Genomic DNA, 24,724 nt, shown 5'->3' on the forward strand with positions numbered 1-24,724 from the left:
CTTGTTTCATTGGACAAGTGTCAACATGCCAAATAGACTGTTGGCTCCATTTGACGCCAGTCAACTGCACGTAGCAACTTCCGTGTTCGTACTGCCACCATGCGAGGGGAAAATGCCTCGCTCCGAAAGGTTGGCAACAGCGCGGCCTGCTGGATGTGAAATGTAGTCGCAGTGGCTCGACTCAGGCAAGTAGCCTAGGCCTACTTTATTTCAAGCACTGTTGTGGAATGTGGGGATTCCTCCCATTCAGGCCTTTCTTGATTACAGATTCTTAATCAGAACATCCAGTAGCCTGGGAGAACGAATTGAGATTTGAGAAGTGGTCTGGTGTTAACCAGTCTATCCTCCATGATCATTGCAAAATTGGAATGAAATTTGACAATCACCTGACAGGCACAACACAAAACTTCTTCCTATTTTATTGTTTACAGGCGACATTTTACAGGACTCATAGCTGTCATTCTCAATTTGATTGTATGATGTGAAGATGAGATCCATCTCATGACTTCTTCTAGGCAAGCTTGCTGTAATTGCAACAGTCATTGGAATATGTTGCAATTGCTAGATTTAGCAGAATGAGAATTCTCAGAGCTTGACACCACCCTTTCCGTCGTTTAGCAATAGAATATCTGTGAATAATAAGGAAACATATGGTCGTATGACAATGAAGACCCGGCTGTATTATAGCCAATGTTTGTGACATTGCCAATGTTTGTGACATAGCACATACTAGATCATTAGCCTACTACATTATTAAATTATAAATAATCTATTCATAATTGAGTTATCTGGTTTTGTATTCGGCAGTGAAATGTTTTAGATTTGTGAACAGAGAATGAATAATAATTACTGCATCAAAGTTATGGTAGGTAAGATGTTTTTTTGCTGGATATAAAGTAAAGGTCTCTTCAAGTCCTATGACCAAAGGATATACACCCTATACTTGTACTTCTGAATACTCTCAGTATTTTTAAAAGCAAGTAATTCTGTACTTCAACTTAAGTAAATATCTGACTTAAACTTCTTCTTGTATTGTATTGTAATATTTCCCATGGTGTATCTATACTTTCACTTAAGTAAAGGAATTGTGTTCTTCGTACGCCTCTGATCTTCATCACGTGTGATAGAGTGTCTGGCCTGTAGTCATTGAGCTCACTTGGATGTGGCTTCTTGGGGATGGGGCTTCAGTGGGTGCCCCAGTACAGACCCTGAGCAGCCTTGGACACAGTCTGTCAGTCTGCCTTCCCGTGATGGAGTTTTCTCAGTTGTACTCAAACTTTATCAGCTGTGAGGATGGGGGAGGAGGGGAGGGGTGCGTCTATGAGGGATGTCTGGTGGCTGAGGACCAGTTACTGGTGACTGATGTCAGTGTAGCGGTGCTGTTCATGCTCACCTTGTGGGGGAGGGGTGTATCAGCTGATGGGGGTGAGTGTTGAGGGGGCGTGCGGGTTGGGCAGGCAAGGAAGCAAGAGCATTGTCTGAGTCAGCAGACGGTGGTGGACAGACCAGTGCCACAGGAGCTGGGCAGTTGAACCTGTTGTGGGAGTGGACAAGTGGTTCAGTTGGTTCGCCCTGTCCAGATCTCCCTCCACACAGCTGCTACTCTTCCTAAGGCCAGTGGTGGGATAGTGTACTAAACGTCAGTGACACAGTGGCTGTGTGATGACTGGTTCATTTGGACTTGATCATGCCATTTCAGAATGCTGTGTAACCAATCATAAATGCCTGGTTTCAGCGGAAAAACTAGCTGGACACATAAAAGAAAACAAAAAGGATTTAGTGCATCGGATAACTGATGCACCCGAGCGTAGATGGAGAACAACTCCACTGACACTTAGAGTAGATGAGGAGATATTTGCTGAGTCTCACAAAAGTGTATATTGATTGGCATCACTTATTCAACAGCGAACTCTGGAGGACGAAAGAGAAAACACTCATATGATAAATCAGCCAGGAGGTCTAGTGGAGAAATTACTTTAAAGAAATAATCTCTAGTCTACTGCAAAAATGCTAATGTTGGTGGCTATTTAAACACTCTAGCAGGTGTTTCTTTTTTACTCACTCTCTGCATTTTTGCACTTTACTGTGTGAAGCACTTTGGTGCGGCTCAGCCGTCTGTAAATCGTGCTATAGAAATAAACTTGACTTTGACTTAAAGGGATAATCCGGAGTGAAATGCACTTTGGATCAATTTTTCGGACTATTGGGAGTACATACGTTGAGTTGACACCAAAATCATGTCATTCGGATGTATTTTGAGAAAGTTCGAGCTCACCGTTTTTAGCCAAAACTCGTTAGCCTGGAAGTGACTCGGGCATGTCCTTTCGCCGCTACAAAACGCTATTTTTATACCTCTTCTACTGTTCCAAACAACACTACACTTACGTGGTAGTGAGTAGAGGATCCCTAAAGCCAAACCGAAGTATCCCCACGTCTTTATGTGGTCGGATAGAGAGTCCAGAATGAATTTAATCGAGTCCGTACCTTTCCGGAAATGTTAATAAAGTGTTGTTAAAACGTTGCTAGCTGCAGCTGCGACATTTCCGGAAAGGTACTGACTCGATTAAATTTATTCTGGACTCTCTATCCGACCACATAAAGACGTGGGGATACTTCGGTTTGGATTTAGGGACCCTCTACTCACTACCACGTAAGTGTAGTGTTGTTTGGAACAGTAGAAGAGGTATAAAAATAGCGTTTTGTAGCGGCGAAAGGACCTGCCCCGGTCACTTACAGGCTAACGAGTTTTGGCTAAAAACGGTGAGCTCGAACTTTCTCAAAATACATCCGAATGACATGATTTTGGTGTCAACTCAACGTATGTACTCCCAATAGTCCGAAAAATTGATCTAAAGTGCATTTCACTCCGGATTATCCCTTTAACAGATGCAAGAATAGGCTTCGTGGTCATGGCCCATGTTCTGGTTCATAGGCTAAATTATTTTCATAAAAGTTGCCCTATCATGACTTCACTATCCAAACTCTTCGCTGCTCTGTAGCCAACTGCATGACACTAGGGTATTTATATCTGCCATACAATAAACATTTATTTTTTCAACTTTATGCAGCTGAATCACACTACATTGTTGTTCTGTTTTATTGCTTTTACAGGCCTGCCTTTGAATCTTTTCCTAGCGGAGCTCGTCGCTCAAAGCGCCCAGGACCACAAGAGGGTATTCAGATTGTTTTTTGCATACTGAGTAGGCTACAAGAGCGTACTCATTCCCAAGTGTGCAAGGATTGGAGAGCACAGCTGTATTCGGAAGACAAGAGGGTATTCATTTTCCCAAACAATGTAATATAAAATGAGAAGTGAAGTGATGATCCACTGGCTTTGTGCAAAGAGCACACAGTGCACTCATATTTTATTTCACTGCATTACCACGGGCATGGTGGTAACATCCACAAACCTGCTCATCCCTAATTATGTTAAGTTAAGAGGTATGTGTCCTATACTAGACATGAACTTACTAGTATAAATGTAATAAAGAGAAAATGAGACGAGCAGCAAGTTCACCGTATGTTCTTTATCTCAGTATTCTGCACGTCATCTCACAACACATTGTAGTAGTTAGAAACAATCAATGGAAGTGCGCCCTCTGATGGTGTGGTGGAATAGCAGGAACAGCACATAATATAACTGAATACACAACATATTCCCCCTCTCTTAAGAAGTTTACCTGTAACCAAAATAACAAACTCTGACCTCAGCAGAGTAGCACTATTTCAAAACTCAGAAGTGCAATAACTCATTAGTAGTGCAATAACTCATTAGTAGTGCAATAACTCAATCGCCATATTATCAGCATCAACTCAGGACTTCACCTTAGAAATGTTACTATAAAATAATCAACCATTTTACATTCATCATACTTTGCATATAACCTGGAGCAAGTAATCTTTTGAACCGTAAACTTAAAATGACATTCCTAGGCATTTAAATCACAACAGCCTCGTCTTAATCTAATAAACGCAGTGTTCAACATAGACAATATATTTTCACATTCAGTTGTCAACAACAGTATATATTTTCAGTAACCAACAGTATTTTTTTTTCACAACAGTATTTTGTCTTTTTTTTTCACATTTTAACTCATTCTTTTCTTTCACCTCACGGTCCATCAGAACAACTAGTGTTCATACTCTTGAAGCCAAGAAGGCTCCTTTCTCACTCGCACAGGTCTGTCCATGACCCCAGGGTCAACTGGTTGTTGGGCCGGCTCAGGTTGTTGGGCCAACTCCGGCACAGGATCAGGGGCAGGACAAACCACTGGTTCTGGGTCTGCATCCCTGTCTTCTTCCATCTCAGGGACCAGAGCTAGGTGGGTAGCGTTCCATGTACGCCCATCCTCCAGAACGAAAGCATTAGAACCCGCTTTGCGTATCACTCTGGTAGGTCTTTGAAACTTAGTCAGTCCCTTTTTCACATGGAAAGGCTTCCTCACTCTGACTAAACTTCCCTCTTGTATCTTTGGCATACGCGCTCCCCTTTTCACATCAGTGTATGCTTTCGATGCTTGTTGTTTGGCAGCGACCCGACTGCGTAGTTGTTCCTCTGGCAGTGGATCAGTTTTGCGAGCAGGGCCAATGTCTACTTTGGTACGCATTGGTCGGTTGCACATAAGTTCATGCGGTGACACTCCTGTGGTGCCATGTGGAGTAGCACGGTAAGTGAGCAAAAAGTCCTGTATGAACGGTTTCCATGGCCTTTTCTCTTGTTCAGCAGAAAGCAATGTCTCTTTTAGAACGCGGTTCCAGCGCTCTACAGCTCCGTTTGCTTGTGGATAGTAGAGAGACACTTTCCTGTGTTTGATGTCTCTCGCTTCAAGGTACTCAGCAAACTCACTGGAAGTGAACTGAGTTCCATTGTCACTCACCAGTTCTGTAGGATTTCCAAACCGGGCAAACACGGTAGACAGAAAGGAAGTGATTGCTGCGGTTGTGATGGTAGATGTGAAAGCGACCTCCGGCCACTTTGTATAGTAGTCAATCAGTGTCACGGCAAAGCGACAGTCCCAGCTGGCTGACTCAAACGGTCCCACAATGTCTATGCCCACTTTCTGCCATGGAGCCTCAGGTAGTGGAATGGGCTGGAGAGGAGCGGCATGTGTCTTGGCACTTTTGTCATTCAACCGGCACGATCCACATGTACGAATAGCCTCCTGCACAGACATGTCCATACCTGGCCACCAGTATAAGTCCCGCAGCATTTGTTTGGTGCGGACGACGCCCTGGTGTGTCTCATGTGCCAAGTCCACCAGCTGCTTCCTCAAGGCAACTGGCACGAGTCGTCGGTGAGGGCCCCTGTAGATAATCATGTCTTGGGTTGAGAGTTCATCTCTTGTGGCGAAGTATGGTTTGAGCTCATCTGGTAGGGCCTTTGCTGTCTTAGGCCAGCCCCTATGTATCTGTGTTCTGAGGGCTGTGAGCTCAGGGCACGCCTCACATGCATCAGTAAACTCATTCACTGAGAGAGCTTTGAGTTCTGTGTCCAGCAGAGCAACAAGCTCTGGCTCTGTTACTGGCTCTGTATCCTCTTCTGCTGGGAGAGGTAGACGGGAAAAGCAATCAGCAACCTGGTTTTGTGAGCCAGGACGGTACTCCACGTCATACGTGAAGCACAGGAGTCTTGCTGACCAACGCGCAATGCGCATCCCTGCGCGGCCCAGGCCTTTTGTCGCGAGCAGTGTGGTCAAAGCCTGGTGGTCTGTGCGTAGTGTGAATCTGGTACCCCATAAGAAAGTCCTCCATTTTTCGGCAGCCCACACACAGGCCAACGCCTCCTTTTCAACAATAGAGTACTTGCGTTCGGCAGGGTTAAGCGTACGTGAGGCACATGCGACTGTGTGTTCTGTTCCATCTGTATGTAGTTGTGTCAGCACCGCCCCCAAGCCATAATCAGACGCGTCTGTAGACACAAAGGTGGGGAGGCTGGGGTCAAAGACGGACAGCGCTGGGCTGTTCACAATGCAGTCCTTAACAGCTTTGAAGCTCTTTTTAGCCGCTAAAGTCCACTGGAATTTGTCCTCGCGCAGACATGCTCGCATGGGCTCCACGAGCGTGGCGTAGTTGTACACAAACTTCTGGTACCACGCTGTGAGCCCCAGGAATGAGCGTAGTGCTGTAGCGTCTGTCGGCGCCGGAGCCTCTGAAATGGCTCTGACGTGCTCTGTGAGTGGCTGCAAACCCTGAGCAGAAATCGTGTGCCCAAGGAACCTCAGGCTGGACTGGTTGAACTGGCACTTTTCATTGTTTAACTGGAGGCCAGCTCCCTTGATCGCGGCGAGCACCCCCTGCAAGTTGAGGTCATGGTCTATCTTGGCCTTCCCGTACACTATAACATCGTCCAAATAAAACTGGACCCCCTTGCAGCCTTTCAGTACGAGCGACATCATCTTAGAGAACGCACTTGGGGCTGAGCACAGTCCATATGGTACACGTTTGAACCGAAACAGTCCATCGTGCGTTATAAACGCAGTTAAGTCTCTGCTCTCCTCTGCCAAGAGCATCTGATGATAAGCATTTGCAAGATCGATTGTGGAAAACACTGTAGCGCCGCTCATTTCGGAGAACAATTCCTCCATATGAGGAAGTGGATAACAGTCCATCACTATTGCCTTGTTAGGCTCACGTAAGTCCACGCACAGTCTCACCGCACCGTTCTTCCGTCGCGTGACCACGATAGGTGAGACCCATGGAGATGCATCAATCCTCTCTATTACGTCCATCTGAAGCAGCCTCTCGAGCTCCATGGAGACGGCTTGCCTCACGGAGAGAGGAAGTCTCCGTAGTTTCTGTTGGACAGGCTGTACTGCTTCGTTGCCCTCCTTCACTTTCACGCGGTGGAGAAAACCCTTGGCCAAGCCCAGTTTAGCACAAGCTAATGGCCCAGTTTTGACCTCAGTCACTGGAGCCGCAGGTGAGAGCACAGTATTGTCCACAATAGAAAGTCCAAGTGCCCTGAATAAGTCCATCCCTAAGACAGCAGTACCTGTCTTTTTCACAACGTATAATGTAGCTGGTGCTGTAGTATCAGCATGCTGCACTGTAGCTGATAGGCAGCCTAGTACTGGGATAGCTGACTTTGTGTATGACACCAACTTAACTTTAGGTTCAGTCAGAGGCACATTGCTGAAATGCTCTCTGTAGACAGGTTCAGAAATAATAGACACCGCGGCACCTGTATCTACTACTAATTCTAATGGGCAGGAAGTTGACTTTGCATTAATAATCACTTCACACATTATTTTCTGAGCTGGCTGATTTTGATAAATTCCCAGCACGCTAACTACACTCACGTTTTTGGCTTGCTTTTCAGAAGACTTGCATACTTTTGCAAAATGTCCCAATTTACTGCATTTACGGCAGGTAATTTTAAGTGCTGGACAGTCTGGAGCGTTTGCAAGATGAGTGGATGACCCACACCTAAAACAGCATCGGTCCTGTCTTGGCGTGGCCTTTGCAGGTGCAGCATGGTGGTTGTTCGCCCCTCTGCCTTTGAATGGACGTTTAGGCTTCACGGTCACAGCTTGTACTGGAGCCCGCGAATCTGGGCCCAGTGTTCGCGCATATCCAATTGCAGATTCCACCTGAACTGCGACCTTCAATGTTTTTTCTAGTGTCAAATTTGCATCACTTTGAACTAAAAGTCTCTCGCGCACTTTAGCGCAGCTTGCATGTTCAACAATTTGATCACGTATCATTTCGTCTCGGTTGTCTTCAAACCCGCACGTTATGGCTAGCTCACGCAGCGCGGCAACATACTCTGTAATGGTTTCATGTGGTTTCTGGATTCGCTGTCTGAACTTGTGACGTTCCACCACGACGTTAATTGCAGGCATGAAGTGTGCACGCAGTGCATCCATTGCCATTTTATAAGTATCACCTGCGTCTGCAAGTGTGTAAAACACACGCTGGCCCTCTGTACCCAAACAGTGTAAAAGAAGTGCACGTAACCTCGTGTCTGGCCAGTCGTCCCCCTTCGCATGAATGGCTAGCAGGTAGTTCTCAAACATTTTAGCCCAAGTGTCGAACGGAATTGTAGGTTGTCCGGCACACGGCAGAAATAACGCAGGAAGAGGCACTGTAGTCGTCATCCTCGTCGCCAATTTGTCCTATACTAGACATGAACTTACTAGTATAAATGTAATAAAGAGAAAATGAGACGAGCAGCAAGTTCACCGTATGTTCTTTATCTCAGTATTCTGCACGTCATCTCACAACACATTGTAGTAGTTAGAAACAATCAATGGAAGTGCGCCCTCTGATGGTGTGGTGGAATAGCAGGAACAGCACATAATATAACTGAATACACAACAGTATGTCATTAAACATTCATGAATGCAACATAAAAAAAACGTGTTGCACACACACCACATGAAACCTAAATGATGTTACAAAGTGCCAATAACTATAGTGCATTAGGTAACCTGGATGCTTTCATCATTATAACACACAGGGCCCTAATTCTAATGATGGGCAAAGAGCAGAGGCCTAAAGTCTAACTGGAGCTTATTTAATAACGGAACAAAATGTATTTGCTAATTTCATATCATTAGGAGCACCATACACACATTGGTTACCATACACACCTAGCAATTTAGCTCATGCACAAGTACCCAATGGCTTTAGCTCATGCACAAAACTCTTAACCGGTTACCTGACTCTGCACTTTGCCCATTATTTCAATCAGGCCTTTAATATTTCTTCACATTTCACAACTGTAATCATCATTCATGACTCATCCGTTTCATCCCTGAGATCCTTCCTATTACTTGAGTGACATCATTAAGTAGTCACAGCCGGAGCAGCCACACTGATGCAGACTTAATCATGGTGTTAAGCTCATAATGAAGCAGGTCTGATCAATACTATGAGACGAGATCCTTGGCTGTTTAAATCCTGAATGGCAGGCCTGCTGGCCTCCGTGTATCCCCAGAGCTGTTCACCGTAGAACTTCACAGATCCCTTTTCTCCTCAAAGTGACATATGCATGATGCCCTCTGACTGTCCATGTAGGGTTTGCAACCCATGTGCATAACAGCATCAAACAGGAGGGTCACCGCAGACTCGCACGCTGTAGAAATATTGCAAACAAATATTAACATGGGCATTTAGTCATTCAACTGGTGCTTTTATCCAAAGTGACTTACAACATTCATGGTACAAGAGAGGTGCAGTGCCACTAGGATATTTATAGTGCAGAAGTAAGTACTACTCACATAAAATAGAATAACAGCTCAAGCAAAGCCAAGGGAGGGAGATGAGGGAGATGAGGGATAGTCAGGATAGGGAAGAAGGTAAGAGCAATAAAAATGTCCAGTCGTTAGTAGTGCTAAGAGAGCTAGGTGCTCTCAGAAGAGTTGAGCCTTCAGGAGGTATTTGAAGATAGAGAGGGATGCCCCTGCTCTGGTAGGAACTTGTAGCACGTTCCACCAACAGATGGAACTACAGATGAAAAAAGTTTGGGTTTGCTCTGAGCGTACAGATGACAGAGCCAGGCAGCGTTCACTGGGGAAGTGCTTTATACCCCTGATGTCATGCACACTCAATCTCAAAACATCAGAAGTGTTTTTCTAACTACATGTGACACTGAAGGGAATATTGCAATAGGAAAAAAAACACAATGCACACACACAGCACACACACAAGCACTGTATATTGTATCAATCAGTTTGGTTGGTCTGCATGTTATTCAGATGTTGCCCATTTGCAGCTGAAAGAGTTCAGCACATTCCTGAACAGCATCAAGAACAGCATCAAGTAAGGTGGCACTTTTCCCACTTCTCTGTGCATAGTGGTTCTTTATCTGCACCGGAAGGCCTCACCTTGTACACTTTGGGCCAGTCCTAGGGTCTTTTGCACGTTATTGCAGATGGTCTCAAGACACTGCTGGAACTGGTCATCACAGACATGCTTCTCCTTCCCACAAGTGTCATAGCATCGGTCATGCTGATTACAGCACCGCGTCATGGACGGGATCCCAATATCAAACTTTGAGAGACATCAGAGATGTAGAGTGTAAAGTGCAATGTGGTGTTTAGTTGGAAGATAATAACAAATGCACATTTTTAGTAGGCCTGGTAGCCTGACTGTAAATCAGGGGTCTCCAACCTTTTTGGGGATGAGGGCTACCAGAAGAACTCGAAATCATATGGAGGGCTACCCATTTGAAGCGAACAGCCCCTCACAACCTTTTATGCGAGGGTAACCCTCCTAAATAGTGGGTGATTTACAATGTAAAATTATCAATATTGTGCTGTAGGCCCATACGCCTATATATATTTTAAACTGTATTTCCATCTGATTCTTCAATATTTTAATATCAATATGCAACACTACCAACATCTTGTTCAGTTTGTTAATTTCAAAGTTTGCATGGGGAACCTAATATTTATTTTTTAACAAAAACAAAAAACATGTTTTGTGCAACTAATAATTTAGGTTAGCTACATTTTTAAGGCATTACTCACCATTAAGAATTTTGAGGCTGTTTAAGTTTTGATTTCAGTGGACAACTGTTTTTTTTTTTTTTTTACATTTCAATAGCAATCACCAACACCACCTTCCCTAAGTTATGAAGACGCCTTTTATATAGTATTGCACGCCTCCATGATCTGACAACATGTTGCGCCCGGTAGGTTAATTGGATCATGCCACACGATTTCCAGCGCTACACGGAGGAGAAAAGGCCCGTGCGCTACAGTAAAGCAAACATTTTTCAGTCCTTGAACAATCATGCACGAATAGGGCTCGGGAACAAGCCTTGCATTCTAGGAATAGCCGCCATATTGGTAGCGCACCGAGCGTAATATCCATTCATTCAGATGCAGAAGACAAGAAGCAGAAATGTAGTATTAGCGATTCTTCTCCTCTTGCGATCATGGGTGGTGCTGTTACACCCCACTACACAGCAACACACGACCAAGAAGGCAAAAACTAGGTAACAGGAACACACTAATATAGGTGGGAGTAAATCCATAGTAATCCATAGTAAACTTAGGAGTGAAGCTGCCAATATGGCTGCGCCCGCGAAGTTTTTTACGTCATGATCCCGAGCCCTATTGTATGGGACAAACACGGAATGGGCACAGAACTTTCGCGAAGACATGCTTCCATTTGCTACACCAGACGAGCGAGCTTGTTTTTTCAGCAGCTCCACTTCCGTTGCGATTGAATGGGAAAGGTATTCTGAGCCAAAGGCTAAAAGTTAACCAGCTAGGCCTACAACTTAAGGTATCACCACCAATATCAAGTTAATGTTAATGTAATTAAGGCTACAGATTGTTATCTACATACATTCTTAAAATGGTTCTTGTCTTTAAATGATTAAACACGTCACAACGGAGGATGTTTTTAGAGCGTGATCTGCAGACGACTTGTGGGCTATTTTTAGAAGGTGCGCTGCGGGCACCTCATATGCGTCTCGCGGGCTACCTGGTGCCCGCGGGCACCACGTTGGAGACCCCTGCTGTAAATGATCTTTCACACCTGAAATCCAAACAGAGGTGAACCACATCCATTGGGTGGAGGAGGTTTATAACCTGGACGGGGTTGTGGCACATAACCTGTGAGAACAAAGATAAGGTGATTGCCCTCCCACCACAAATCATACTCTGGCTGGCTAGCTGATATCTGAGTTTGGTGCATCTACTGTATGTTTCCTCGGTTAATGGTTATCTTAGACTATGGATATACTTGGCAAGTCATAGGTCATTGGCAGGTCGTAGGTCGTAGGCCTATAACATCCTTCAAACAAGTGAACTGTCTCTGTTTAAAATGTTTTTCCCCGCTTAATCTTAAAACTTCCTCACATTAACAAAATGAGCTGGCCTTACCATCACTGCATTTGTAATGACAGAGTCCGTCATCCCCACCAAAGAGATCCAAAGCTGCGTTTAAGTACGTGTCTATCTTGTGAATGCCATTTCGAATGGTTTTCAGTGTCATTCGCCAGTCTGGAGTTTCAGGTTCGCGGTTATGCTGGGATGAAAACACACCAGTCAATAGCATTGCTAACGCGAAAGCGACACCGGAGTGCATAGTTAAGACTAATCCCACGATAAACAGGACAACTAGCTAATTATGAAGACATTCCGTTTAGACTAATAAGGGGGACAAGGACGTCATTTCCTAAGGTTACTTTGTTTCCAATGCGCCTATGATCCAGTGAAGTCTGATGATTAGCAAGCGCCTTTCTTTAGAACCACAAGCAGTAAAAGAAACTGGAACTGACAGCTCTGCATTTGGCGAAGAAGTTTACTTCCGGTATTGCGTCACGTCAAACTGATAAACCAATGAAATCCCCCGTGGAGTCACATAGGTCTGCGTGGCACCGGTACAATGTTCAAGACCGGTTGTTCAAGTACATCGTTGTACATCAATTAAAAAAAAAGTTGCTTTATGAAGTAATCGAATTAAATACATAATAATAATAATAACAATAAACAACCCCAGCAACGTCACTGTCTCTTCACTTCATTTGTTATCATTTCAGCTCAGCAATTATAACCAGCCAAATAAAACCAATTAACACACTCGGTTTTAATCTCGAGTGTTCCCATATATGCATGGGTGCAAAATAAGGGGTGAAGGGGCTGGGCTGGGGAAAGGGGTATTGTAATCCCGATGCACATATGCAACCTCCCCGAAAAGCACGACGGATGAAACCCCAGTGTTTCACCCATATTCTCACCCTAGCATCAGAATAGTACATGGTTAGTAATCCAAACAGTGTTGGTAATAATTTACATTTTATTAAAATGATTAGTCAAGCAATGAAGAAACACTATGTTTTCTAGAAACTTAAATTATTCCATAAGTTGAGACATTCAGAAAAAAAGGTACAATAAACTTCATGAATCAGATGGTCCAGTAGTCCATTCAGCAGGATTCTGACAGGGCCTGGGAACGAATCCCCTTCCAAAACAGTGGCAACCTTTTCACCATTTGTATCAAAGTCCACAATGTTTCATTGAGTAATGCATGGAACAGCGAGGAAGCATACCACTATGATGGGTTCTTCAGGGTACTAGTGCTCTTCTATGGGAGTCAAATGGAGGAAAGCGTCTTCTGACCGTCTTAAAGTCCATCATGATTGAGAATTAAGTGAACTTGCATGTATGTGTGTGTGTGTGTGTGTGTGTGTGTGTGTGTGTGCGCGCCTCCTTCAGATTGGCACCAGAGTCTTACAATATACTTAACAGTCTGTCCATTAATCAACAACAAAAAAAAATCCTCAGACTAGTATCTTATCCCTGGAGCTAAAACAGGAGACAGGTTTGTAAGGTTGTGTACTGGAAGATAGACTACTTCTCGGTTTGTGTCCCTGTGATGCATCGAGGCCGTTTCCATGGAGTGAGTCGGAGTGTTGAAGGGAACGATTTAAAAGACCTCACAGTATGATTAGCATTGGTCTGGTTTTAGTAGATTTCTCCTATTTTCATGGTTTCTTAAAAACACATTTACATTTTACATACATAGATTCTCTCATATATATACTCTAAAATGTCCAGAGGCTTGGGTCTCATCCCCCACGGAATAAGCTGTTTAATCGGTCAAGTTCTTGACAGTTATCCATGGTCATCTGTTCAGCTTTCCGTCGAAGGCGTTCATCTCTATAAACCTTGGCAGCATACAGCAAGTCTGTTTCTGAAAAAGAAAGAAAACAACAAGATAAGATGGTCAGTTGATAAAGAGGTTGCTCCTGGAGGAGTCTGGCTCTCTCTTCTTACAAGTTGTGGCATCAGAGCGCCCTCTCATGGTGAAAGCTGAATTCTACCAAGCTTTATGTCATTTGAACATCATTTCAGATTTTTGCATTTTACCACAATTGATACAAAGTTAGCTAATCACTTAAGATCCAGATCAGCCATAAAGACACAGTCAATGGCCATACTGATACTAGAGAAAAAAGCAAGAGAAGATCCTCGGTGTAGATTGTGCCTCCTCACCACTCCTGCTTAATTATGTGAAGTGCATCCGGTTCGACTACACTAGAAGCTTTGTGGTGGGTCAAAGGCTGTTGTGGATAAGACACACATACAGTCAAAGTCAAATGTAAAATTCCATGACTATTCCCTGATGAAAACAATGAATTTCCATGACTTACAGTACTATACTACTTACTAACGTATAGCGTTCAAGAATATACTGTACGTTAGAGAGTGGGAGATGAATAAATGTGCACCGAATAAACAAAGTTGGGCTACTCAAGGAAGTAGTAGAGCAAATAACCAGAGATAGACCAGGTCTCCGTGGAAATAACCAGAGGTAGACCAGTTCTCCGTGGAAACATTTCCATCAAATCAACAACAGAATTTCCTGCTATTCCATGACTTTGCCCCAAAAATGATACCATTCCCTGATTTTCCATGTCTAGACTTTCCGAAATTCCATGACCAATTGAAATTCCATTTGAATATGGCGCACACAGATGTTTTGACACAGCAGGTCTGGGAAATGTCAACGTATTACTGTCGAAACGTCAGCCTGTTTGCACCATATTAAAGGTATGCAACGTTTTTCAGTTAATCAATTCGTTCCATACTGTTCTATGATTAAATGAGTCATTACCGGTCGAACAATGTTTGTTTCGGCCGCCCTAGTGGTCTGTAGCGGTAAAACCACGCTTGCAATTTCAGGAGCCCTCGGGCACGCACCCATGATCTACTCCAGGAAATGTCATGTGAAGTCTCACGAAAAGGCACGGCAGACTGACCGATTGAGGAATTTTGTAAAATACACACCCTAAAGCTGCTGGGGAAGCTCTACAGAGAAATATGCAAGCATAAAACAAGCGAAAACGAAAAGCGAAAGCGAAACAGGTGATGAAATCGCCAATCCTGCATAGTTTCCCTTTAAACTGCTGAGTTGACCCATGCGCTCCAGAAGTTTTCCTCTCTGCTGTGATTGAGATGCACCAGTTCTTCTTTGATTGAAATATGAAGCCTCCTTTGAAACACAACAGAGCACACGAGACCTGCATAAGCAAACGCTTTGTGAGTAGAAGACAGCTAGAGCAGTAACTTACTTGTTTGTCTCTCCTTCCAACAATTGTTTCGTACGTTTGACACATAGTCGTCCTCTACGCTCTTTTCGATCTTCTGTAATGCTGCTCCCTTATATTCGGACTTGAAGTCTCTGTTAACAAAGTAATCTACTTGCAGGTTCTCAGTCTGCCTCCTAACTGTTTGACCTGTTGACCTGCAATGAAACAAACACACACACACACACACAAACTGAGCCCCAGAAATCATGCCGCAAACACTTTATACCAGGACCTTGACTGACACTCAGGCACTGTTCTTGGACCTTCTATGGACTTAGTAGTCACAGACGCTGATAGGGATTCTGTTACAGCCTTTTAAATGCCTTGCTTTAATAAAATATTTTAAGTACCGGAGTATTTGGGTATAGAGCACTATCCAGCACAACAGAGTTTCAATCAAGAACAAGAGGAAATCAGCCAGTTTGTTTGTAGACCAGTGTGTGTGTGTGTGTGTGTGCACGCCTGGTGTGTTTAGGGTTACGTACGGTTTGGAGTAGAGGCTGTATGGGGGCGTGGACACCATCATCTGGCTCAGGATGGACACCAGCAGGAGCACGATGATGGGCATCAGCTGGATGAACATGGAGAATCCGCCCTGGACACAGCACAGGACAGGACACAGGACACAGGCTTTAGACAGCACAGCACAGCACAGCACAGGACACAGGACACAGGCTTCAGACAGCACAGCATAGGACACAGCACAGCACAGGACAGCACAGGACACAGCACAGGACACAGGCTTTAGACAGCACAGCACAGGACACAGGACAGCACAGGACACAGCACAGGACACAGGCTTTAGACAGCACAGCACAGGACACAGGACAGCACAGGGCACAGCACAGGACACAGGCTTTAGACAGCACAGCACAGGACACAGGACAGCACAGGACACAGCACAGGACACAGGCTTTAGACAGCACAGCACAGGACACAGGACAGCACAGGACACAGCACAGGACACAGCACAGGACACAGCACAGGACACAGCACAGGACACAGCACAGGACACAGGCCTCAGACAGCACAGCATAGGACACAGGCTTCAGACAGCACAGGACAGGACACAGCACAGGCTTTAGACAGCACAGCATAGGACACCGGCTTCAGACAGCACTGGACACAGACTTCAGACAGTGTGGGTGTAGACAGGGCAGTGCATGGGGGCAGTGTGGGTGTAGACGGTGCAGTGTGGGTGTAGACGGTGCAGTGTGGGTGTAGACGGTGCAGTGTGGGTGTAGACAGGGCAGTGTGGGTGTAGACAGGGCAGTGTGAGTGTAGACGGTGCAGTGTGGGTGTAGACGGTGCAGTGTGGGTGTAGACGGTGCAGTGTGAGTGCAGTGTGGGTGTAGACAGGGCAGTGTGGGTGTAGACAGGGCAGTGTGAGTGTAGACAGGGCAGTGTGGGTGTAGACAGTGCAGTGCATGGGGGCAGAGTGGGTGTAGACGGTGCAGTGTGGGTATAGACAGGGCAGTGCATGGGGGCAGTGTGGGTGTAGACGGTGCAGTGTGGGTGTAGACGGTGCAGTGTGGGTGTAGACGGTGCAGTGCATGGGGGCAGTGTGGGTGTAGACAGGGCAGTGTGGGTGTAGACAGGGCAGTGTGGGTGTAGACAGGGCAGTGTGGGTGTAGACAGGGCAGTGTGGGTGTAGACGGTGCAGTGTGGGTGTAGACGGTGCAGTGTGGGTGTAGACAGGGCAGTGTGGGACTCACGTCTCCCCTCTCCTCTGGTCGCTCTCGCTGGGTCTGCTCCGGGTGGCTGTAGCGCGCCCTGCCGTTGGTAAATGTGTGTGGGCTTGCTATAGAGAGAGAACAAAACAGAGGCCATCTCAACATCAACTGTACAAAAAACCCATTAGCATAGATAAACAGAGCCACCTATGCAAGAAATCGTATACAAGACCGAGTATTTAGCCAGACTCTACACTGCAAAGAACAGACTAGTCGGCACAGTATGCCTTTACACATTCAAATGTATGTGTTCACATTAGCATAAAGATGATCATATTTTGGATGATGAGGCATTAATCTAGAACAGCAGCATGATGCATATTAATTGGGACACTTGTATTCTTAGACTGCAGGTGAAGAGCGGAGGCCTACATTCCTCAAATAACCACCGTCACACAATTCTGTGCATGAGGCAATGACAGCCATAGAAGAGGGCCCTTGAGAGCATGTTACATAACCCTGCTAAAAATGAAAATGGCCCATTATCTTTCATGGCAACACAAAGTCCTTTTTTTTCTGAATGACTTACACCAACCACCTTTTTATTCAAAGGGCAATATGTTCTGAATATTTTCAATGTCCCAAATAATGAAATCAGGCAAATTAAATCTTTCAAGTACTGTGTGTGTTAAATGAACATGAGGTTAGGACAACTCTTGGAGCACTTAAAGGTGCTAGGTGTTGAGTAAAGTCAGGCTAATGACAGGCACTCACAGGTGAAACCTCCACCGAAGAACATGTTGAAGAGGTCCTCTGGAGTGATGTCCGCCTCGAAGCCGCCGTGCTGGAAGTTGAAGTTGCCGTGTCCGTGGCCTGGGCTGCTAGGCTCCTCCCCTCCTGTGGCATCGTACTGCTTCCTCTTGTCTGGGTTGCTCAGGACAGCGTAGGCATTGCCAATCTCTGGTTGAAACAACACAGGCACCGCTGGGTCAGAAACGCAAGTCAGAGCAGAGCGGAGCGGAACACTGGCACAGAATAGGGTTAAATGGGGGCTGCTCTGACAGGAAGAGGCGCCATTACTTTTGAAGGCTTCCGTTGCACCAGGGGCATGGTTTTTGTCTGGGTGAAACTTCAGTGCAAGTTTTCTGTACGACTTCTTCAGGTCCTCATCACCAGCCTCCTTAGTGACTCCCAGGACTTCATAGTAGTCCTTGCAGGTTTTTATCCTAAAGGGAACAGAGACATTAAACATCTATTTCCTTGAATCTCGCTCTGTAATAGACGAGTGGCACAGGACACGAAATGTATATTGCCATGGGGTAATACCAATCATAAAATGCATAGGGGCAGTAAAGTAGTGAAAGTGTTCAAAGTGTTAGTGACCAAGTGAATGAATAAAAGAAAGGTGCAACAGATGTAATATGCATACATTTTGCATGGGCAAAACAGTACTAGCACTAAGGGTGCTAACTAAGGGTTATGTGATAAGCAAAGACAAGCCAGCCATTTAGTTTTTAAACAGTTTTGTTTGTCAAATACATTGTGTCAACACAAAACACAACCCCGGTATCCTACCTATGTTCTTCACCATCCTCTACAGTACAGAGAGCTCCCCAGAGAGCAAATTAGAGCTCACGCAGGGAGATGTGCAGTTCAGATGCAATCATCTCAGTTTGTTGCACAACATGACATGCAGTCCCAAAGGATCACAGGCCAAGTCCTCAAGGACTCAAATAGCTGCCCGACTCAGTCAGTGTGGACTAGCCAGAAGAGGACACAGAACCCAGTGGAAGCGGGTTAGCCCATCACACCTCAGTGCTTTTCAGGAATTTGTATCTGTTTCTCCCCTCTGCCTTATTCCATCCTTCTGTGTTATCCCCCACCCGCATCCAACACAAAAACGCACACACACATTACACTTACACACACACACACACACACACACACACACCCAACACACAAACGCACGCACACGAACGCCCCTTCCCCCAATGGCCTCATGGGCACTTAGCCAAGTATCAGGGGTTTCCATGGCAATGGCAGGGTGAGTTGAGCATTGCAGAGACCGCAATGTCCTCTTTGAAGGGCTGATTAAAAGGCAGCACATCCCTGCAAAATCGGTCACATCAGCCAACACAACACACAGGCCAGACCAGACCAGAGCAGAGCAGGTTGAGACAAAGCCACAGCGCCAGTTCAGCTCCGAGCTGATGCAAAACACATGCAAAAGAGGCCCAACTTCTTTGACTTCTAATTGGCCATGTTGAGGCAGAAAAACTACTGGGTAAAATGGATTGTGTTGACGCAGCCATACCAATCCAATTACTCTATTCGTCTATCTTATTGAGCTTCAACCTTTTACAAAGAAGTCTGTGGTGGAATAACATCTTTCATTAATATTTTTCAATGGCACCATTTTCCTGATGAAGACCCAGTAGGGTCGAAACGTTGCTTGTTTTTTAAACATTAAATGGGAGCAAAGAGCAGTGTTGCGGACATTATACTATTTTTTATTGAAGCTATTCTCCAATTGCCCTGCACCTGCAAGGCGGGATGTGCACACAAGTACTCTTTTTGAACGGAATAACATTTTTACCATAGGTTTTTACACAGATGTTATAACATTCCCAGAGTAAGTCTAAAAGACTGGTTAGGCCTGTTAATGTGTAAAAGTACTCTGGGATGATCTCTGTAGTCAGAGAGGAGAGTTAATATGTACAATATAGCTGCTGCAAACCATGGCTATGGAAGTGTTTAACTGTGGGCGTCTTATTCTTTCTGTCTTGTCTGAGTATTTATTTGTCTTGTTCTGTTCTGAACGTTGGACTGTGATGCCCCACTATGGAGCGGCCCTCCTCAGGGTCCCATTCCCTGTTTGGACACCTGGCCTTCATTTCACAAGGTGCAAAGAATCAAGGTTGTTATTCCATATACCAACAGATCTGTGACTGTGGCCGGTTGACCGTTGGGCACCATCTTAGCTATCCTATCCATCTGTGTATACCACTCAGACCTGTTCAGATCATCCTGTTGCTCCATCTGAGGTAAACCATGTTTAGTAATGCCAGGAGTAGCTCACGGACATGCTGTGGTTGAAAGAGCCTGTGTAATAATGAGACATGAACATGATCAGATCCCAAATGTCCTTTGGGATCAATAAAGTATCTATTTGTCATTATGTTGCGTCTCCGGGCGCCCTGGTGTTGCAGGAGCAGCGCTGCTCTAGGCTTCACCTGCGTTGGCAGGGTACCCTGCCTGCACACTACACTGTGGGCACGGCTCCGTAACTACTCCCACATGAGATGAGAACGCTGATGCAATGCCACGACGTGATGGGCACTGCGCTCAAACAGTGCCCACAGCGTCCCTCCAGGGCCTTTACCATCTGCAAGAGACGGCTAGCGTAGTGTGGCCTTCTGTCTGCTTATAGTACCTAAGGCAGAAAACAGTGGCTCGGCTTCTTTTTCTCTTCTGTGTGAATGCTATGAATGCGGAATTTCCCGTCTGCGGGTATTTACCACAAACGCATTGTAGTAAGTCATGTGTCTAATGATAAAATCGTTTATGGGAGGAGGGGCATTGTACACCCCAACCAGAATTTCAGGTCCACCCTAGAGGCATGCAGCATCAACTCAAATTCAGAAAAAGTCTCAAAGATACTTAACATGCATTATGTAGGTGTCTGCCTGCAGGGTAAACATCTTGCTCTAAAACAGTGTAAAACATGCTTTTGGTTTAACATTTTGGCCTGACGATAGAGGAAAGACTCAAAACACGGTACAAAAACACTGTTCAGCTGAAGCATCCATTTCACAGACCATGTCAGCTGAACCACGCTGGAACCCACAATCTAGGCCATGCCAAAACTCAAACGATATCAGTAGCAAAAAGGGTGCTACCCACTGCTACTGTTTCTCACCGTCAGCGGCAGAGAACTGGGACACCGGCCCACACCAGACAGAGAGCGCATTAAGAGGTCTTCAAAGGGTGAGTGAGCGTGTGGACGCGGCCGTGACCGCGGAGCTACAAACTGAAGACACACACAGAGCTGCGCTCGCCGAGGCGGAGCGGGACAGTGGAAAGGGACAACAGAGGAACAGATGGATGGAAAAAGGAAGTGAGAGTGTCTGAGGAGAACGCTTGGTGGGCCCTCACCTTCGCACCCCCTCCAGCTGATCCTTGGTGTACGGCTTGGCGGTCTCTCCGCCTGCGGCATCCTGGCCAGCTCTCTCTGGTCGCTGGTTAGTGTCGTTAGTCTCAGAGGGCTTCCTGTGGTGAGCATTGCCATTCCCTGCAGAGCTGCCATTCCTTGACAGAGCGTCTAGTAACACTGCCATACAGATTGCACACAGACACAGAATGTCAAACACTCACCTTTTTTCAGACTACACACTTAATCAGGGGGCTACGGTTAAGGTGGTACCGAACCTGTGATTGTAAAGAAAACTATTCTATATTTAGCCTTATTAAAGCTGGCAATTTTCCTAAAGTCAAGTACATAGATGCGGTTTAGGTAAGCACAAGTTTAGGTTAGTTTGAGGTACAGCTCCAGCAAGGCAGGGAGTATAGAAAGGTGGCCATCAGGTCAGATAGTTATACTTCCTGTAGCGTCTGTGAAAACAATGGCTGATCACACAACATTTGCTCTCTTTGTTGCTGGCAAAAAAAAGCGATGGAAGTACCAATGTTTTACTTTATTTTTCAGGGATTTTCGCAGAGCTGCCTAATGACTCAGTTGGTCCTTGCAACCCCACTGAGTGTGCTAAATCTGCCCAAAGAAACTTCATGGCTGTCAGGCCCAGGGTCAAATTCTCTACAGTTAATCCACTTTAGATTATATAGAAAAGGTGAAGGTTCAATTCATGCATTATAACCTGTGATAAGGTGTGGAAATGTCATGACCCGTTGGAACGCTGGGAATGAGCCGAAGGATATCTGGGATACTGAAGTGCGTGGAAATGATATCAGTGGTGAATTTGTGCTAACCAAAGTGGGAAGAATGACTCAGTAATAAGTACAACTCTGATATGAAGGTACTATAATATTCAAGTTGTAGGCTAGGCAACAAGCAACAAGACTGCTTTTCCCATCTGCAGGGTGAGAGGCTAATCAATCAAACCTATGTTTGATAATGAGGGCCAGGGAGGCACAAGTAGGGGCTCTGCAGAATTCTGAATACATTTTCCCTAACATGATGCGAGATCCATTTAAAAGGGCAAAGATCAGAAACTCATTGGACAAGTGGGAGTGCATGCAGTAGCATTAGCAGGGCAGCCTATGAGAAGCCTACACATTCCTTTCCCTCAAGCTGTTTAATCTGGTCTTCTTGTGTGGACCCAGGGCTGGCTCTCGGCTAAGCCCACCCAAGCATTGTGTCTTGCCCACACAAACAGAGTCGAGGTTTTTTTCTCGCTGCGTGTTAGGTTAACACCCCCTCCTGATGCCTTACAAAGGAAAACTCCGGCCATTTTTCACGTAGATCTCCGTTTCTAAAAGTGGAGTTGCTCCAACCAACAGTTTGAGTAGCCAGGTATCTACATGTACAGTCTTATACTTTGGGGGGTATGATTCTAAAGATGCCCCCAGCCCAGAGTGTAGCAATGTAGCCGCCTGGATTCTCTAGCTGTTGGCAGGGCAGACACTTTTCTCCACCCACAAGACATGCCATAACCTGCAAACCGTCAACTATGCTGACCTGTTACATCCTGTAGCCTAAATACTAACCTATCAGAGATACACTCAAATAGTCACTACTCAACTTGTCAAGCAGTACAAAGTGGAGACTGGTGTCTGACATCATCAATGCATGACCATATTGAGCAATATTACAGGACAACCACATCTGACTGGATGATTAAAGTTCTCAAGAAACCTGAGGTTGGTATGACAGGAGTTTTGTATTGTATCATGTGTGAGCAACTAACAAGTCATGCATCAATCATTGCATCACCAAACGCAGGCTATTGATTTTACCAAAACTATGACAGTATTAAACTACAAAAATACATACTTATAAAGTATTTTGATACAAAATACATAGACATTTTCTTCAACAACAAAAAAACTATTTTGTATTTGAAATACTCATTTTAAATACATGTATCAGAAATACTGCTCAGCCCTGGCTGTTGGCAGGAGGAACTCCATTTGTTTGTGTTGACTGTTTTGCCATGTTGCCCACCCCACATTTCTACCAGCCCATCCAAATGTTAGGCTATAACCGGCTCTATTTGGACCGATTCTCCATTACTTTACACCTTGAAAAGAGCAGACAGCACAAACAGCAGACATGTTGTAGTAGGTAGTGCTTTGCCAGGTTAATCACTTCATTGGAGAATTGTCGCCAATCCTATTTAACTCCTACTACTTCCTTTGCACAGTCCATTAGCACCACCTGTGATCCGTGCTCGGTGCTTACCTAGTGCCCCATTTCCCTTCAAATCCCCTGCAGATTAGCCAGACACAAAAGCATGGTGGATCTGCACATTATCATATGAGAAAGCTTCATGAGGCCACCATCAAAGGGACGCACATTCAGAAAGACAGAAACCAGCCACTCAGACCACACATGTAACAAGTGTTGTCTTCTCTGCTAGAGTACTGATACAGTCATAAATAAACAGTTAGAATATGAATCGACCACACAAACTGACCAGCAATTTTCCACACGTTGGAAACGCTGGTTCGCATTCGCACCAGCAGGATATCAACATTAAGAAATACTATGTTAACAGTGCAGTGAGATTATTGAAAACCAGTAAGGGACAGGACAGCATTTTTTCCAAGCTTGGGAGGCTATGTCATGCATTACCTGACAGTAATGGTATCGACACCTATCTCGCATAGGAGACATGAAGTCTGGTGCAAGGGCTTGCATTTATTTACCTGCCTACAAACTTCCGTAGGTTAGCTAGTCAACATAACATGTTTCATAGGCCGTCGTTCACTACGAACACAACGTCAACCAGTGTTAACGTTGCTTACAAACCTCACGTGTAGTGAGTTTAACATTTCAACAGAACAACATCTTCACATTATGATTGTCTGACGCAGAACAATCTTCAGTTTAAGGCAATTTGTCTTCTGTTTCGAGGTTATCATTTATGCCAGGCATTCGTAAAATGACTGCATAACATCCTCTGTTGATCATTACCATCCAGCTAGCAATGTTTTATTATGGCTAACAGAAAACGTTATTAACGTTACTTCCCGACAACCTCGATCTTTGGATACAACTCTGATACCGATAACGTTAACCGTTAGTGCCAGAAGGGATAGTGGTAGTTAATGATCGATACTTCAAAAGAATGGAATTAAATGCCACACAACAGTCTGATATGATTGGACCTGATCAGTGGTCATCTTCTTGCTACGTAATATTAGCCTAGACCTCGCAAAAAGGTTAGCCAGCTAGGTGACGTTGATTATTATTAACGCTGTCTATTTAGCACAACCACAAAACTGACACGTTGTCGTAAATAAAACTGTTTGGTCCTTGGGCCATATTAAAATATGATCAGGTAAAGAAGTTAACAGTGGGATTATTCTATTAAGGTATCACAATCACTGTCGTTAGCTAATGTTACCCATCGCTAGATATTGCTACCCACGGCGGCTGGTGTAATCCTGGGAGGGTTTGTAGCCAAGTTGCTAGCAAGTAGCCTAGCCATGCTACCATAACATTTCATTACTGGTTAGCTTAGCGTTTTTCCAGTTAGCTGATGTTTCGAATTACTCGTTAGCTATGCTAGATATTGAAAGCCCAGATGAATGTAAGAGGTTAGCTAACGTTAACGTTACCATGAAATGACTTTTAATCTTACCTTTCGCCTTGTCGGTTGGATAGAGCTTTTCAGCTTTATGTAAAAATTTAACCGCCTTATCTTTATCTCCTGCTGCTAAGTATTTCGTGGCAATATTTATACATTTTTCAGCTTCGTCTCGGTTGCTTTCCATCTTCCTTCCTCTTACACCCCCCGCTCAGCTGATACCTTGAGAGGCT

General features: G+C 44.9%; 2 protein-coding genes across 2 annotated transcripts; both read right to left on the reverse strand.

Annotated features, from left to right (window-relative positions):
• Positions 1 to 8,171: 8,171 nt before the first annotated feature.
• Positions 8,172 to 12,237, reverse strand: pla2g12a (phospholipase A2, group XIIA). Its single transcript, XM_062530693.1, has 4 exons — positions 11,838 to 12,237; positions 11,491 to 11,567; positions 9,828 to 9,993; positions 8,172 to 9,076 (listed from the first exon to the last, which is right to left on the reverse strand). Exons 1-4 carry the CDS (start codon positions 12,040 to 12,042, stop codon positions 8,958 to 8,960), a joined length of 567 nt encoding a protein of 188 aa, XP_062386677.1. The 5' UTR covers positions 12,043 to 12,237; the 3' UTR covers positions 8,172 to 8,957.
• A 498-nt stretch (positions 12,238 to 12,735) lies between these two features.
• dnajb14 (DnaJ heat shock protein family (Hsp40) member B14) lies at positions 12,736 to 24,719 on the reverse strand. The gene is made up of 8 exons (XM_062530690.1): positions 24,546 to 24,719; positions 20,878 to 21,052; positions 17,803 to 17,948; positions 17,497 to 17,682; positions 16,765 to 16,850; positions 15,535 to 15,644; positions 15,032 to 15,204; positions 12,736 to 13,650 (listed from the first exon to the last, which is right to left on the reverse strand). The coding sequence occupies exons 1-8, from the start codon at positions 24,676 to 24,678 to the stop codon at positions 13,526 to 13,528; spliced, it is 1,134 nt and encodes a 377-aa protein (XP_062386674.1). The 5' UTR covers positions 24,679 to 24,719; the 3' UTR covers positions 12,736 to 13,525.
• Positions 24,720 to 24,724: the final 5 nt, after the last annotated feature.

The sequence above is a fragment of the Sardina pilchardus genome, chromosome 2 (assembly GCF_963854185.1).
Source record: "Sardina pilchardus chromosome 2, fSarPil1.1, whole genome shotgun sequence".
Taxonomy (NCBI): Eukaryota; Metazoa; Chordata; class Actinopteri; order Clupeiformes; family Clupeidae; genus Sardina; species Sardina pilchardus.

Coding starts and splice junctions, on each gene's coding strand:
- pla2g12a (XM_062530693.1), bottom strand. CDS start 12,042: ATGCACTCCGGTGTCGCTTTCGCGTTAGCAATGCTATTGACTGGTGTG. Junction 11,568..11,837: donor TCATTACAAATGCAGTGATG/GTAAGGCCAGCT, acceptor TTGTTCTCACAG/GTTATGTGCCACAACCCCGT. Junction 9,077..9,827: donor ACTGGCCCAAAGTGTACAAG/GTGAGGCCTTCC, acceptor ATATTTCTACAG/CGTGCGAGTCTGCGGTGACC.
- dnajb14 (XM_062530690.1), bottom strand. CDS start 24,678: ATGGAAAGCAACCGAGACGAAGCTGAAAAATGTATAAATATTGCCACG. Junction 17,683..17,802: donor TGCAACGGAAGCCTTCAAAA/GTAATGGCGCCT, acceptor TGTTTCAACCAG/AGATTGGCAATGCCTACGCT. Junction 15,645..16,764: donor GACCAGAGGAGAGGGGAGAC/GTGAGTCCCACA, acceptor TGCTGTGTCCAG/GGCGGATTCTCCATGTTCAT.